The sequence below is a fragment of the Sesamum indicum genome, linkage group LG12 (genome assembly GCF_000512975.1).
Source record: "Sesamum indicum cultivar Zhongzhi No. 13 linkage group LG12, S_indicum_v1.0, whole genome shotgun sequence".
Taxonomy (NCBI): Eukaryota; Viridiplantae; Streptophyta; class Magnoliopsida; order Lamiales; family Pedaliaceae; genus Sesamum; species Sesamum indicum.
In genome coordinates, this window is record NC_026156.1 from 2,547,723 (window position 1) to 2,563,618 (window position 15,896).

The 15,896-nt window shown below is 36.1% G+C and overlaps 3 protein-coding genes and 1 long non-coding RNA gene across 4 annotated transcripts; 1 reads left to right on the forward strand and 3 right to left on the reverse strand.

Moving 5' to 3' along the window:
* LOC105175207 lies at positions 819-2,072 on the reverse strand. The gene is made up of 2 exons (XM_011097568.2): positions 1,869-2,072; positions 819-1,695 (listed from the first exon to the last, which is right to left on the reverse strand). The coding sequence occupies exon 2, from the start codon at positions 1,681-1,683 to the stop codon at positions 1,216-1,218; it is 468 nt and encodes a 155-aa protein (XP_011095870.1). The 5' UTR covers positions 1,684-1,695; positions 1,869-2,072; the 3' UTR covers positions 819-1,215.
* LOC105175208 (ras-related protein RABB1c) lies at positions 2,585-6,439 on the reverse strand. Its single transcript, XM_011097569.2, has 7 exons — positions 6,283-6,439; positions 5,082-5,221; positions 4,249-4,331; positions 3,668-3,872; positions 3,501-3,569; positions 3,000-3,101; positions 2,585-2,863 (listed from the first exon to the last, which is right to left on the reverse strand). The coding sequence occupies exons 1-6, from the start codon at positions 6,326-6,328 to the stop codon at positions 3,009-3,011; spliced, it is 636 nt and encodes a 211-aa protein (XP_011095871.1). The 5' UTR covers positions 6,329-6,439; the 3' UTR covers positions 2,585-2,863; positions 3,000-3,008.
* LOC105175209 (subtilisin-like protease SBT5.4) lies at positions 7,313-11,488 on the reverse strand. Its single transcript, XM_011097570.2, has 11 exons — positions 11,250-11,488; positions 11,020-11,129; positions 10,824-10,921; positions 10,541-10,705; positions 10,289-10,397; positions 9,104-9,638; positions 8,922-9,016; positions 8,590-8,835; positions 8,375-8,489; positions 8,078-8,288; positions 7,313-8,001 (listed from the first exon to the last, which is right to left on the reverse strand). Exons 1-11 carry the CDS (start codon positions 11,331-11,333, stop codon positions 7,463-7,465), a joined length of 2,307 nt encoding a protein of 768 aa, XP_011095872.1. The 5' UTR covers positions 11,334-11,488; the 3' UTR covers positions 7,313-7,462.
* LOC105175210 lies at positions 14,486-15,760 on the forward strand. The gene is made up of 2 exons (XR_848891.2): positions 14,486-14,715; positions 15,580-15,760. It is a non-coding gene; the product is annotated as an uncharacterized LOC105175210 (long non-coding RNA).

The window sequence follows — 15,896 nt, forward strand, 5'->3', positions numbered from 1 at the left end:
AAACCACCCTTAATCTTTTTCTTCAAGAATAAAGGGAGATGTGCAGCCTCCCATTGCAAGGGGATACTCCTCTATAAATAAAAGTTTGGTCCCTTAGGTGGGGGATACCTTCCAGACTCTCGAGCATTATCATCAACTTTCATCAAGCATTCTTTTGTGAATTTAGCATAGCACTTCTGACAATTCAATCACCCTATCTCGATTTCTTGTTAGATTTTATTTTTTACGATTATCTTCTTTTAAATCAAATACTAACTTGGGCGTTGGAGTGCTAACGTGTTGTTTTGTATGTTACTTTTTTCAGGTCTTTACACTTATTGGCCCAAACCTAAAACGAAACTCCAAACTTATTGGACTCGTGCTATTTTCACATGCATTAGACTTACAAATTACTTATTGGAGGTCAAACAAATCTTTCTAATCAAAATACCCTATAAAGTCAAGATATACTTCCCCACCATACATATTAATATGTGAAAATGTATAAAGATAATTTACTCAAGAAATATTTATTTAACCTGCAATAAGTCAATAATAAGTGAATTGAGAGTAAATACAGATTTTTCTTTAAACTCTTTTGCTGATGCCAACCTAACCACACACATACACATATACATATACTTATTCAATTATATAATAATAACAATAAATACATTCCATGTGTTGCTAAATAACTTAGATGTGAAGTTATTAATTTTGAGATGCTTTTTGAGACAGTGGTTGCAGGAGAGTTGAGTATATGGATCTTTTCTTTAAGAGAAAGGCAATGCTGGTAATTAAGGCCATCATCATTTTAATTAATACAGCTGATGGAAGTGTATTAAAATAGTATAATCTATCATGGTACAAAAATGGTATTATTACACCACTATATATATATATATAGTGCCCTACAAGCTACAATCATGGGGCTAACAGTAACATCATAATGATCGGGACATCATCATCCCAATCAACACCAACACCAACATCCTTGTATCCATATGCATATGCATATGATGATGCCGCTCTTATTTCGGAACCACCAATTTAACTTCTTCAGACATGTGCCTTGCCTGGTTTCATCTGATGTGTAGGTACATGGCCAAGGCAACTCCGGACTTCATCTCTTCTGGGACACAAAGCCACAAGAAACGCGGTTCCTTAGTTTCTCCGCAAAAAAATTAACTACTTTTTTCACGGTCTTCACCGTAATTTCGGCTGTACGCCTAAGTCCTAACCCTTGCTGATCAAACCAACATCAAGAGGCTGATCGATGACACAGCTCCAAATGCAGTAGTCGACCGTTTCCAGATCATCGACTCGCAAGAACCTGTCATCATCTAATTCTTTCTCATGTAAATTACTACAACCCATGTCTGGAGAAACAAGTGAATTTTGCACACAGCATTGATCAAGATTTGCAGAAAATGTCCCCGGAACTTGATCATCCAGATACGACGACGGTGCAAACTTCTCGTCGGGATCCAAGTACTCGTCTGCTTTGAATATCACGCCCTCTTTGAGCCATGGAAAATCGAAAACTCCAACGCCATCACGGAATTCATAGCCCTTTTCATCATTGCACGAGGAATATTCAGCCATGGAACTGATGCTTTCTGGTTTCTTCCCTTTGTGGGAGTCTCTGTTCTCATCTCCTTGATCCCTTGTTCTCTTCCTGTTCTGAGTGTTCTCCATCTCCATTCTTGTTAGTATCTGAAAACACGAAGAAATCAACACAACTTCATTACAACAACCTTAATGCACAAGTGGATCTCCAAGAATCAACGTCGAATAGGGAGTAAATACATTGATTCATTTCAAGAAATGAGAAAAGAGTGATGAATTGAAATAAAGAAGAAGAGGATGTTAATGGGCGTGGGGATTACCTTGCGTTTTCCTCTTCTTGTTTGCGGGCTAACTTCCGTTTTAAGTGGTTTCTCCTTAGGCTTTGATGGCTTTTGGGCTCACACGCCAAGTGATATAGAGCTAATTAAAAACCGTTTTTACGTACACGCAGAATGCGTAGAAATGCACACCATCCGTCACGCCCTTTTACCAAGTAGAGAAGACAGCTCTCTGCCTCTCCTTCCATATCTCTTTCCATGCCTATATCATTTATTATTTATCTTTTTCACTTTTTCTGTTCTACCCAAACATTGTTTCAATTGGACAAATCAAGGGGAAAACACTTTGTAAATCAAGGGTTTAAAAGAGAGAAAACAAAAAAAAGGGATTGGCCGATGAACATTGGTATATGTATCATATCATGCATATAGCATCAGTCTACAAAGAGCTCCCAGTAATTGTGTCTTTTGCTCCCATTTTTTTGGAGGGATTAAATTGCTCTCTATTCTGCCTTCTTTTCCTTTTGTTCTTCTTTCTTGGCCGGGGAAAGAACTGTTAAGCTTTCATACATGGAGAATATCTTAGTATTTGGGTGTCATTATAATGGTTATATACGTTGTCATTAGGATAATAAGCACATTCTTTATAGTAATACTTTGTCAACAACTATGTCAGCATAGGGAATAGGAACTTATTTATTGTACGTTTACCAGCAGATGCTAAGGATTCAGTATATTAGTCAGAGCGCCAACAACAATGAAGAGGAGAATGGGGGTTTTTAGGAGGGGAAAAGAAAGACAAGTAACTATTGCAATTACAGTGATCCACATCACATCCAATAGGTTTAAATAATAACACAAATTTGAAAGGGAGGAAAAACTATAATTACACTGGATTTTCATTTCAACTACCACAAATATGAAGCCAGGATACAACACAATTTGACTGTTATTTGCAAATTTGCCAACTTAGCAAAATGTATGCGTTTCTCACAGCACAAGCTGACCATCTGCTCCTTTGTACAACGTATCAAAACCTATAGTGAAATTAACAGTCAAGTGGAACAAGTAAGATATCCGAAACAAATCAAGGGGTAATGCTGCAATTCAAAGTCGTCGAGTATAGACATGGAAGTGCAGAAGAGCAGAAAGAATGTTGCAGCAAGTGCTTACAAACAAATCTCAACTGCAGCAACCTCCAGCTTGAGAGGAAGAACCATCCCTCCCACCAGAAGGGCCAGGAATTCCACCGTAACCAACTTTTATCCCATAAGACTGCAAAGGAAAGAAACAAATACAAGATGGCGTCATGATCCAATGAAATAAGGAAAAAAAAATGTAGAAAAATTAACAGACAGAAAGTAATGAAACAAGATGTTCGATTATTATCTAACATGATGCATTTGAATCTTAGAGTAACTTATAAAATTATCAAACAACAAGGACAGCGATTAGTGAAAAACCACCATCTTTTCTTAACCATTCCCACAAACCAAAATACCAGAATAATTAACAAAATTCTGAAGAAATAAACAACTGATGTGATGCCCATGAAATCTTTGCTTACTTGGAGATGGATCATTTACATCAATAGAGCAAACCTACTGAAAAGCAAGCCAATATTTGCTTGACTAAGATTAATCGAACTATCAAGAGAAGACATAACCAGCTAACCTCATTTGACACGTCAAAAACTCCATCTTGGATCTTCTTGTATATTGTCGCAGCTGTTTTAATAAATGCCTGGCAGATGAAAAATATTAAGGAGAAATACACATATATAGAAAAATTTTAAATCCTCAGTCATAGAAGTAGGTTAAGTTCCTGAAATGTGTTATCACCTCCTCCACATTTTGAGCAGTTTTTGCAGATGCTTCCATGAAAATCAATCCATGTTCTTTTGCAAACTGTTCTCCTTCTTCTGTGCTAACAGCTCTCCTGTGGGCTAGGTCACATTTGTTTCCTATCAGCATGATTGTCATGTTTGGATTTGCATGCTGCCTTGCATCTTCTAGCCAGCTAGCCAAGTGATTAAATGTTTCCCTCCTGACAAGTAGGAAAGCGTACTTTGAAGAAAGAACTAGAGAAAACTCAGCTAAATCATTCCTCTGTCTTGACAGGTATAACACAAAAGAGGATTTACTGGTCAGATATGTAATGTTGAATTGCATAACAGACCACACAAGTAAGATGTACAGCTTTGTTGAATCCAGTATATTGTCTCAGCTTAAATTTTCTCCTATTTTTATTTCAGAGAATTCAGATAAACAACTCATCACAGTTATGGAAAGATAGCCAAACAGCATTACATCCTAATATCTCCGTCACTTTTGATTGGCATCTAAATCAAATAATGATATATGCTTGTGTTTCTGATACACAAACGTGACAGAAGCTTCATTGAAATATACAAAGATGGTACCTAGTGATGTCATAGACCAAAAGTGCACCAGCAGCTCCTCTGTAATAAGACCTTGTGATGGATCTGAAGGATTCTTGACCAGCCTGTAAATATCAACCAAAATAAACTTTTAAGGTCTAGAATATTTATCCTATGGTGAATCAGTTTCAGAACCTTTAAAAGGTTCACCTACAAACTTATGTGTAGCTACGGACAAATCACTTATACTAACAGTTCAGAGTGAATTAAGAGATAACTTTATGTAAAATTAGTAGCATTTTCATAATATATGCAAAGGATCTGCTATTCTAGCACCTCTTATTTGGATTGTTATTTTAATTCTAAGCTGGCAAACAAAAATTGCATCCGACTTTGTAATATTATCAGATCTTACACACTTTTCCAAAGTTCAGACTTGGTGGTTGAAATTAATTATAGAGTTATTAATGATATATCGTGTCGGAAGCTAACATGGTTGTTTTTGTAGCTTTCTCATTTCGATGTTATGTTTCTCACACTAATACTCCCGTATTGGCAATCAATTGTCACCACTGCCAAAACTCGAAAAGGAGGCAAAACAAAAAACAATGCTTCAGAAGACTAGTTTTCACTATAGTTTTGGCCTAAAGATTGTACTAGAATATATTACTGTCACCAGGCTTCAAGGAGTACGACTAGCAACTGGAGTAGTATAAAATAAAACCTCTATAATACCAAGACTGAATTATAATAAATCTATCTCCAGCATTCTGAATAACTGCATCAGTATCACATTAAATATTTCAGTATCAACCACTGTAAGCTTAAACAAAACGATGAGGCATAAAATCTTTCGTTCTAGAAACCAAACTAACCGTGTCCCATATTTGAAGCTTAATGGGCTTGTTGTCAATTGTAATCATCCTAGCCCCAAATTCAACTCCAATAGTCAAGTCATGCACCGGCTGGAAACGCTTGTCAGTAAACTGTAAAAGAAGGCATGACTTTCCAACCCCTGCAAAAGTAAGTGTTACATTAACATAAATTGCAACATTTTCTCAAACTTTAAAGTAACCAAATGGTGAAAAACAGAATAAGGCAAATCAGCATGAGGCAAGAAGGTCTTTACGAGATTACATGATCAAAGGGACACCTCAATGTAAGACAATAGCGAAATAAAATTTAACATAACCTAAGCATGTGCAACATGAAAGGTGTCTTGAACGATCCTTGATGTTCTTTACGATTCTCGACAGTAAGCATTTTATACATCTTTCATCAAGTAACTAGTTCATCATATCATAATCGAGTTGAAAAGAACATATCATAATCACATGTATCAGAGTTTATTTTACAATTATTGGCACCCTTTAATAAAATTGGCTGCCCTTACCAATGATGGTAATGTTTAGATTCCAGCATCAGTGGCAAGAACATCCAAAAAGAAAGATGTATCAACTATCACGGAAGTTGGCCAAAGGGACCAAGAGTCATATTTTACCAAGTCTCAGGAAGAAAATTAACTATTGACTTATAACTAAAATGATTTCTTTAAGCTAAACGTCACATCAGCTAGAAATCCAACTGCAGAAGGAAGATGCTAAAAGCTTGGAAAGATGCAGAATACTTAACATATATGGTTAAGATGCAAGCAGCAGTCCAAAAATCACTTTATTTACTACCAAGAAATTGTCATAGTCCAAATAAACACATATCCAAAACACTGATTAAAAATCTACATTAATGTCAATCCATCTAACTTGTCAAGCTTTAACTTTTTGATAAACAGCATAGTCATATTGCAGACGGGAATTAAATCCCACAAAGATATGATTTTTATCTACTCAATTACACTGCTGATCAACTCATTCATACTTATTCAAGAAGAATAAAAGGAATCTGGGGCAAACAGAATTTCCATGGCAATCAAGAAACTACTCACTAATATTCCAGCAGTCTGTTAAAACTGTATAAAAAATGTATAAAACGACGCAACTCAAGAAACTAACATTCAGTGATCGGAAATCGGAAAATGCAGAAACGAGAAAACGGGAAAGGGAGAAACGAGGAAACTACCAGTATCGCCGATAATGATGTACTTGAAAAGATATGCGTAAGACATACTTAGAGCAAAAATCTCAATTTCAAAATTCGGATTGGGAAAAGAGGAAAACTCGAATTGGAGAATGAAGGCGAGATAAAATCCCAAATTCAAGGAAATAAAAAGGATTTGAAATAGAAGCCAGGAGTAGTAATAATATGATATTGACAAATATTTAATTAAATAAAAATAATTTATTAGTCAAACATGATTGACGGTTGATCAAGATGCTTCCAGGCTTCACCAACTGTTTTCTGAATTTGATTTGCCTCTTATCATTAATTATCGTGATACGTTGTTTTCATGTCTATAATAAATAATATTTTTTTATATTTTATTAATTAATGTAATTTTAAAATATTGAATAAATTAATTATTTTATTAATTGATATGTATTATTAATTTTATAAGGAATTAATACCGCAGTATTAATTGTCCTTTGTTAGTGTGCAAGCACTTTTTTTTTTTATATTAGGATAAATTATAACGATCTCACATGAAATTTTGCATCATTACGAATACCCATTCATTCTTTGAAAAATTATTAACATTCATTGATTTTAATAATTGTCAAACAATTAGTCAAATTCATTAAATTTTCATCTACTTTTATGATGAATTCTTGTGGATTGAAAATTATAATTTTAAATTTATTTTGGATTAAATAGATAATTTTTTTATAAATTTTAAAAAAATTTCATCCACCCTATTTGATTTTTTTAAAAAAAGAATAAGAAAATACACAATTACATAATTTTTTCGAATATTAGAGAATATTTGTAATTTTCTAAATAATTAAATAATATTCGTAATTATAACAAATATCAATGGAAGTTGTTGTAATTTATCCTTTATATTAATATAGATTATATTTTACAGAGTACATATTATTTATTATAACTTATCAGAAGGGTCTGTGACAAATTGTAATTGGATGTATAATTGTAGTACAATAGATAGATAATGATGATTTTGGTAGAAACAAATGAAATTAGGAATGATAGATTAACAGCAGGATAAAAATAATTACATTTAAACCAATCCAAATATTACCACCCAATAAAGAATAACCGAAATAAATAAATAGAAATCTAACCCTACGGATTTATTCCATTTATTTACCCACCAAGAAAACAGATTCATAATTAGACAGTCTCAGGGATCTGCAGCAGACAGCACTATCGGACTCCGCACGTAGTGGGTCGAATCCGACCATACCAATTCCCCGAACCCGTATACAGTTGTAGCCCTCTTTACTGTTATACTCAACTGAAAGCTCTTCTCTTCCCCGGTTTTCTCAAACTGCAGAAGTCGGGGCTCCACCGCAAGTGAATATCCAAATGGCGCACGAACACGAGATGCGTAGATTCCGGGTTTGCCCACAAGCTTCACGGTTCTTGTCACATTAACGGTTCCTCTTACATTCAGCACGGTAATGGATGGGTTGTTGAAGTTCAACATACTGTAATTTTCCGGGCATTTATGGTAATGGATACCGGCGACTTGACTGATTTGTCTTTGGCTGTACCCGATCCCACAGAGGAAGTCCAAGTAGTCATTCACAGTCAGGTCGTAGACCAGTCCAGGATCTAAGGCACGGTTGGGTCGGATATGGCCGGACCCGTATGCGAAGGGTGTGGCCGCTTGGTAATCCGCGTCGCGCATTGAGTTCACGGTGTTGTCTCTTATTCTTGCTGTTCATTCACCACACTCAATCAGCATCAGTTTGGAAAACGCAACTGTCAGAAATCCGGGTGAGAGTTTCAGTACCTGTTGTCATGATTGCTGATCTGATGGCAGCCGGGCTCCAATCAGGGTGGCGGGTCTTGATCAGGCCCGCTACACCAGAAACATGGGGACAGGACATGGACGTTCCAGATTCTGTATTGAATGGAGTTTTTCTCACGTCGAATGCGCCGGTTGGGCTCACTGCCTCGCTGTAGGCAGCGATGATGTTTACTCCTGGAGCTGTAACATCAGGCTGCATAAAACAATGACGTTAGGACACTTGATTTACATGAGAGGGGAATAAGTAATAACATAACATAGCGTCAGTTTCTTGCGGACCTTAAGAATCTCAGGTGTAACCATATTCGGGCCCCTGGAAGAGAAAGACGCCATAAATGGAGCCGGCTTTATGCCATACTCTGCCTTTGGAGTCGTGATTAACCCTTGTGGATTGCTGTACGCAGCATGTAAGAAAGAATATAACGGCCCGCCAGGGAAAAATATCTTGTGATTTGCATAATACGCACTGAAGTATGGAGAGAGTTATCGCATACCGGGCAGTCTTGAGATAATCAAAGACAATGCGGCCATCTGTGAAATTGATATGAGTGGCAGGAAGAATGTGAGGGTCGGCTATTATCTCATTACCACTTTCTGCGTCGTTGCAAAGAATCATTCCAGCAGCGCCAGCACGATAAGCCTCATGCCCCTTCTCGACTCTTGCATTTTCACCTCTTAAGCAAACAACAATTTTCCCCTTGGCCTTCTTAGAGTCTAATGTATTATTCAAGCAGAGTATCCTGTACAATATAAAAAACATTAGAGCAGTGTATGGTACTCATTTTCAAACTTCTACAGAGAGGTATTTCAGAGAGAAAGCTCTTACGCGTCAAATGCAGATACGTTGCCAGCTCTAGCATGTTCGGCACTGATCAAAGGATACAGTTTTTGGTTCGGTAATGGTGCAGAGAGGCTCGTACCCTGATTAATGACCATCTTAAGAATTACAATCGATGACATAAAAATGTAGGGGGGTAGTTCAAATGACTATAAAAAATAATTGTTAACCTGTAGCATCGAGCCATTTTTTAACTGAACATTAGCTTCGAACTGACGGTCAATGGTACTTGCTCCTACAGTAATGATCCATGGCGCAACATTAGAAACAGATCCTGGAAACGGCCCTGAATTTCCAGCAGAGGCCACAACTACTACTCCCTTCTTTACTGCATGAAACGCAGCAATAGCAAGACCGTCCATAGAGTATGGGACAGCTGCGCCACCTAAAGACACCGAGAGCACATCAACACCATCGTGTATTGCTGTATCAAATGCTTTGACGATATCAGCATCAAAGCATTCACTGCCATTGATTGGAGGCCAGCACACTTTGTAAGCAGCCACTCGGGCTCTTGGTGAACCTCCCTTTGCTGTTCCATTTCCCACACCAAAAACACTTGCTCCAGGAACAAAGTTTCCCGCAGCAGTCGACAGTGTGTGACTGCCATGCCCGTCTGTGTCACGTGGAGTGTTGTACGAAGAGTTAAGTTTTCCTGAATAAGCTTGAAACCCTTTGTTAAAGTACCTAGCTCCAATTAGTTTCCTGCAATTAATATTTTTACATAGTGAATAATTGCTCAAAAGAATACTAACCTCAGTGAAGATACAGTAGTTACTAGATAATATCCTTAATGCAGATTAATCTCAACTTCCACCCGGTACCGGGGGGCTAACCACATCTAACGCAAAAGGCATCTAACTGGACCACGCACACTGGCCTTTTATCGATTAAATAAGGCAGAATAGCAACTTTTAGAGAACATATGCCGAATTTATCTATTCAAAAGGTAACATATTATTATACGGTATAAAGGCTGCTTTTCTAAAGCGCAAACAACGAATTTGCTTTGTGTCAACATTTCCACAGCTGAACTGTAGCATATAGAAGGATTACTTTTAGCTCCCAAAGGTGAATGCTGTTCGCTTCATGAATATTAATGATTATCAGATAACAAGAAAATGAAAGGACCATCATCAGCTGTAATTATTCAAAGAAAGAACAAAAAGTTAATCCTGTCTATAATTCTACAGCAGTAAAGAAAGAACACTTTAAATCAAATGAATTCCAAATGCATGCAGAGATTTTATAAACCAAGAAAAGCAGCATATTTAGGTTGTAATAATTGAGCGTCATTCTCATCGTCTTCATGATCATCGTATTACATAAACAAAGGTGTAATATAAAAGGAGTACCTATTGCAAAGGGGTCCGGCCTTGTCATCAAACTGACAGATTCCTTTCCACTTTGATGGAATGGGTCCATATCCTTCGCCACTAAAGCTCTTTGATTCAGGCCAAACACCTAGTAAAAGCCATCAAAGATCATTGATTTTCATGTTCAACTTTAAATCAAAAGCAGCATTGCAGGATTTGTAAAGAGATTCTCAATCAAAAACAAAAGAGAAAAAGACGATCACAAAGATTAGAAAACCCTGTGCACTTTACCCGTATCAAGATTTGCGATGATGGTATCTTCACCGAATCTAGCCTTCTTCCATGCCGAAAGCTTGTGAATAACACCTTGCCTTTCCAGCATAAGAAAATCCCATGAATGTGTTGTGTGCAGTTTCTTTGCTTGATTCGGGAAAACGGAGACGACATGCGGATGCTCTATATATTTGCGTTCCCCACAACCCAAAAACGAGCATTCATCAGCACACAGACAGCAGACAAACAAATAGACTAAAAAATAATTACAAATTTGCATGAAAGAATGCTGTCATCATACTTGCAATCTCTGCAGCCTCTTCCTCTTCAAGAAGAGCAGCAAAACCATTTATATGCCTCTTGTAGTTGTAAATTATCGCATCCTTGGCCTTCTCTTCACTGCAACCAAGCAGCAAAACAAAGACTAATAAGACATCATATATATATATATATACCATCAGAGTTTTCAACAAACATAGGAGAAATTGATCTCAAACCTCCCCAAGAATGAGGCGAGCAACTGATTGTGTGAATCCGTCACCCGGCGAAGATCAGCAGCGGTTACTTCCGGCCCATGAGAATGTCCTCCCAAGTAAACGATGTAAGACTGCTTCCAGAAATCAAGAAAAGAGAAGCAAAAAACACACACACAAGTTTTGATTGATGAGAAGAAGACAACATAGCGAAAAATTGATCGCCAATTAGATAAGAGGAGGACAATGTGCACCTTTTTGACGGCTAAAGCTGGTTCTTGGAACACAGCAAAAAGAATGAACAGTGCGAGAAAAATTGAACACTTGCCAAATAACATCCTGCTTTTGTTACTGTAAAAAGCCTGCAGTGTGGTAGTGATACTTTATATTATTGTGCTTAATAATTAAGCACTACTACACTCTCTTTTCTCTTTGCCTTTCTTTTTGTATAGAAAAGAAGCAGCAGATGCTTTTGAGCCTCTCAGAGAGATATCTGAAACACACAAAACCCTTGATTATTTATACCAAGAAGAAGATGAAGAAGAGAGGCCAAGTGATAGAATCAAATTACATTAGAATAGGAGATTAATAAATATTTATCCAATTAATTAACCATAAAATCCCTGATGCAAAGGCTAATTAATCTCTATAACAAGTACAATGATCCCTCCATATCTATACTTAACGGATTTAGAGTTTCTTGATTTGGGGCCTCTTTGTGTAACTCTGCGCATTTGTAGGGATTAGGGTTCTTAGTTCTTTACTTAAATAACCATTGATGGATGGATCCCTCCTAGTTTGCCCTAATGCATGCACCCATTCATTTGTTTGATGCTGAATCTTGAACGTCAAAATGCCTTAGGGTCCAAATCTGAATCATCAACTTCATTCTCCCTCTATTTTGTGAATCAAGATTGTAAATTCAAAGTGAACTCTGTGAAGTTAATTAATGTAATATTTTCATTCATACATTAATTCCACACATAGAAAATTAACCAAAAGGGCAAAAAGATGTGTTCAGATTACTTTCTTGGGCTCATTCACTTTGAATTTCTGAATATCTTCTCTGCCCGCCATGGAAAAGGCATTGTTCACGGAGATGTTAGTACTCTAACTCCTATTTTGTTATTAATTATTTGGCAAAAAATGCAAAAAAAAGTTAAACTTGATAATTTTTAATTTATATATATTTAATATATAGTCATGCAGTTTATGGTCTACTTAATTTCCAAATCATTTGGGAATTAAAAGAACTATTTCTAATTATTTAAAAAAAAAGGGGTGGGAGGGGGGTGGCTTGTTTGATATTTATGGTAAATATTAAATTTTTAATAAGTCAAGATTAACCTTACAATTTCATTAAAAACGCACATCATCTGTTATAAGGAAATAATCATTTTTATATTATGATTTATTACCAAAAATAATCCTGTTACAATAATTAATTAATTTAATTGCAATCATTTACAAACGCAAATATTCATTTTTAAAATATGATTTGTTATCAAAAATAATTTGGTTAGAATGTAATTAATTCATGTAGTTAAAATAATTATTTACTATCTATCTATTATTTATTCTATTGATCTACACTGTGTATTAAGGGAGAACAATCTTTTGATGTCTCGTTTTTGTCGGTCTTTTTCTTTGCACCACTAACTTCCACATTTTTTCCACTATCTACAAGTAGTAAAAATTAATATTTTTTTTAAATAGTTTAGTTAATATTTTTTTCCTCTTTACTCCAAATATTCTTTTTCAAAATTATTTATTTTTCTATCATAATCATTTTTACACTATCTTTTTTTCTATGACAAAAAAGTTTAGTAAATAATATTAACTGTTTATTCTTTTAAAATTTATTGTGCACATACGTAGAAATAACTTTGATCCTCACCAATCAATTTTAACCAAAATTCTGAATTTTGTATTATTTCAAAATTTTTTATTGGTTATTTGATACTTATGGTAAATATTAAATCTTAATCAATTAAGATAAAATTACAATTTTCTTCAGAACGCACATGATCATCTCCTTTGTATCTAAAAGTGCAGTGAATCGAAATAAGCTGCCCAATAGCAAAATAAGCTGGTCTGGCCAAGTTGTTTAGAATTGGGTTGGTTTTAGGTATTAATACTTGGACTAGCTTAGCCCAATAGGGCGAAGGTTATTTGATCTTTAAGTCGGGTCTATTGGGTCTGTTTTATTTTTTTAAATAATGCACGGCGTATAATTTTTCATTTATTCTTTTAAGTTGGCTATTCTGATATATTTTATACTTTTTCTTTTTGAAAAGATTTTTTTTTATACTTTTTTCTTAAAAATATCATTTTTTATACTTTAAAATTCTAAAAAATTTTATATTTATCGTTCTGCTTCTAAATTTTTAGTATATTAATTTATTTTTTTTCAAAACTTATTTGAAGTCTTTTTTGAAACCTTATCCCAATTTTTATAGTGATGGTGTTGGGTGTTCTTTGTTTCCATGTTGAAACTGTGTAAGTTGGCTCTCTATTCCCCCCATTCTCACATACACATCTCTATTTCTTCCCTCTCTTCAGCAGATGGAATAAACGGCCGTTGCTAATGATTTTTCCCGTTCTTCTCCCTCCACTTTTCCGGCTCCAACTATAGACGTCCGTTGAAGTTTGGACCCTATCTAATTGCCGCGGGCTCTATTTTGTCGGGTCATTTTTTAGTTGGCCTGGATCCTCCAAGTCACGTTAAATAGATTGTTGAAAATATACATAGCATTTCTGTAGTCCGTTTATATATAAATTCTCTATGAATTGAAGAATTACATATAATATTATTGCGGTTTGCTTCTTTCTAATAAATAAGTTCTTCCGCTAATCAAAATTAATTGAATTTACTAATATTAACAAAAAGAATCATAAATATGTATTGATAATTTTGAAAGTATGATACTAAAAATACTAGTTGTACAACAAATCGAATACTTATATATTTCATAATTTTTCACTGGGAAAGTGACCTGTTCTCGTTGTTTAAGCCGTCGGTATTTGGATCATATCGAAGTAGTGATCCCATTTTAAAGTGACGAGCGATATTGATAGCTGTGCATTTCGGTATTATTACCACCAAACACACAAATTTTGACTCCCACGTAAAAATTACTGCAACATTTTTACCAGAGGAGAATACTTGGCAACAGGTGGGAATGAAAGCGGAAATGTCCAAAATTCCAACCTGCAGAACTTAGGCAGCTCTGGTTTCATCTATTGGAACTATTTGTCATCACAAAGGAACAAGTCCATGTACTCCATGAGATGCCGTCTTCTCCGGGCCTCGTCCTCTGATTTTCTGCATCTTGTGTTGTCCTACCCGTCAACGTTTCTTCTTCGTTCACAATACACGTATATTTTTATATTAATTTACAAAGAATTAATAACGAACAAATAGAGGTCGGAAAGGGCTATAAATATGTGAGGAAAACGCAAGAAGAATGAATCACAATTGGTATTTATGTTGAATTATGTGCAGGTTTTGAAGGCAAATGAAATGTGAAGGTATTTGGTGAGAGATGATCTGCCTGCCTGGCTCCCTGAATGCCAACTGAGAAAGCTTGTCAAAATTTGTGTTGGTGACTTCTTACTTGGCATGAAGGGAGTCAAGCAGGTCGCAATATTCCAAACTCTACTCTTAAGCTTCAGCGCTTTCAACGAAGAGCAATCCATGACTCAGAGATTCATTTCCAAGTAAGTAGTATTAATCTAGATTGATTATTACAATTTGAAGCCCCCAAGCGTTTCGGAATTGGGCCTTGCGAACACAGCACATCATCGTTGATGCCCAATGCCCAGTTCCAGCTCTCCACCATGAAATCGACTCACTCATTTCTATGGCCGTCCGCATTTCCATATACATGCATGTTATTGACTTGTACGTGTTATATGCTTTCTTGGATGTATTAATTAATGAGAAGTGTGAATTTAGTATTAAGACAAGAAAATTAACAAGTAGAGGCCGTGTTTCATGTCAGAAAAATCAAATAAATTAATCCAAACCAATTATTTCCGGTCTCTAAAGTCGCTCATAATTATCATTATAATTAACAAAAATTGGGTCTGAATAGAGTTGAGAAACACTAATCACGTCCGTACAACCCACTTCTTCCTCAATCGTGTAGCCCACTTGAACCTATCACCACCACCTCATTCTTCTGCATCCCTTCTACTGCCCGAACGACCTTGAATGCCTTGCTGTGACATTTAGAGCAAGGCAATTTTATTCGAAAGTAAAATAATTGAAATATTTTTCAATAAAATAGTATTAAAAAGAAAAAGGAATATATTCCTCAGTACCTTTTTCCATATTCTCTGTTAACAGAACACATGCTAATTAATAATATTCGTGATGTAATAATAAATTAACACACTCCAACTAATTAGAGCCTGAAATTCGTATATTTCTGAGGCCCGTTTTTGGACGGTCGGGCCTTTGTGGTTTTAAATTAAAACTTAGACCCTGTATGAGGCCCGTAAATGTGATCCATTTCCTAATACTAATGCATCTTATTATTTTATTATTAATAATACTTAATTTCAAATGTGCTTCGTCAGCAAGAGTCGCCACGTAATACCCACGCGTCGCGCTTAAAGCCTTCCACGCACTAAGACGTCTGCGTACATAGCCCCCGCCAATGCGGTTTTCTTTACAGTAAACGAAAACCATGGCACTCTCACCAAACGACGCAGCCGGCGCCGGCGGAGACCGCCGTGCCCCCGAAGCGGAAGAAGGGCACTGCCCAATTCCGAACATCAGGTTGCAGCGCCTACCGCACCTCACAGACTACCTCCCCGACCTCCAAACCCACCCGAATCCGCTGGACAACAACCAGTTTTTCCACCCCATATCTGAATTCTACATCAGCTCTTCC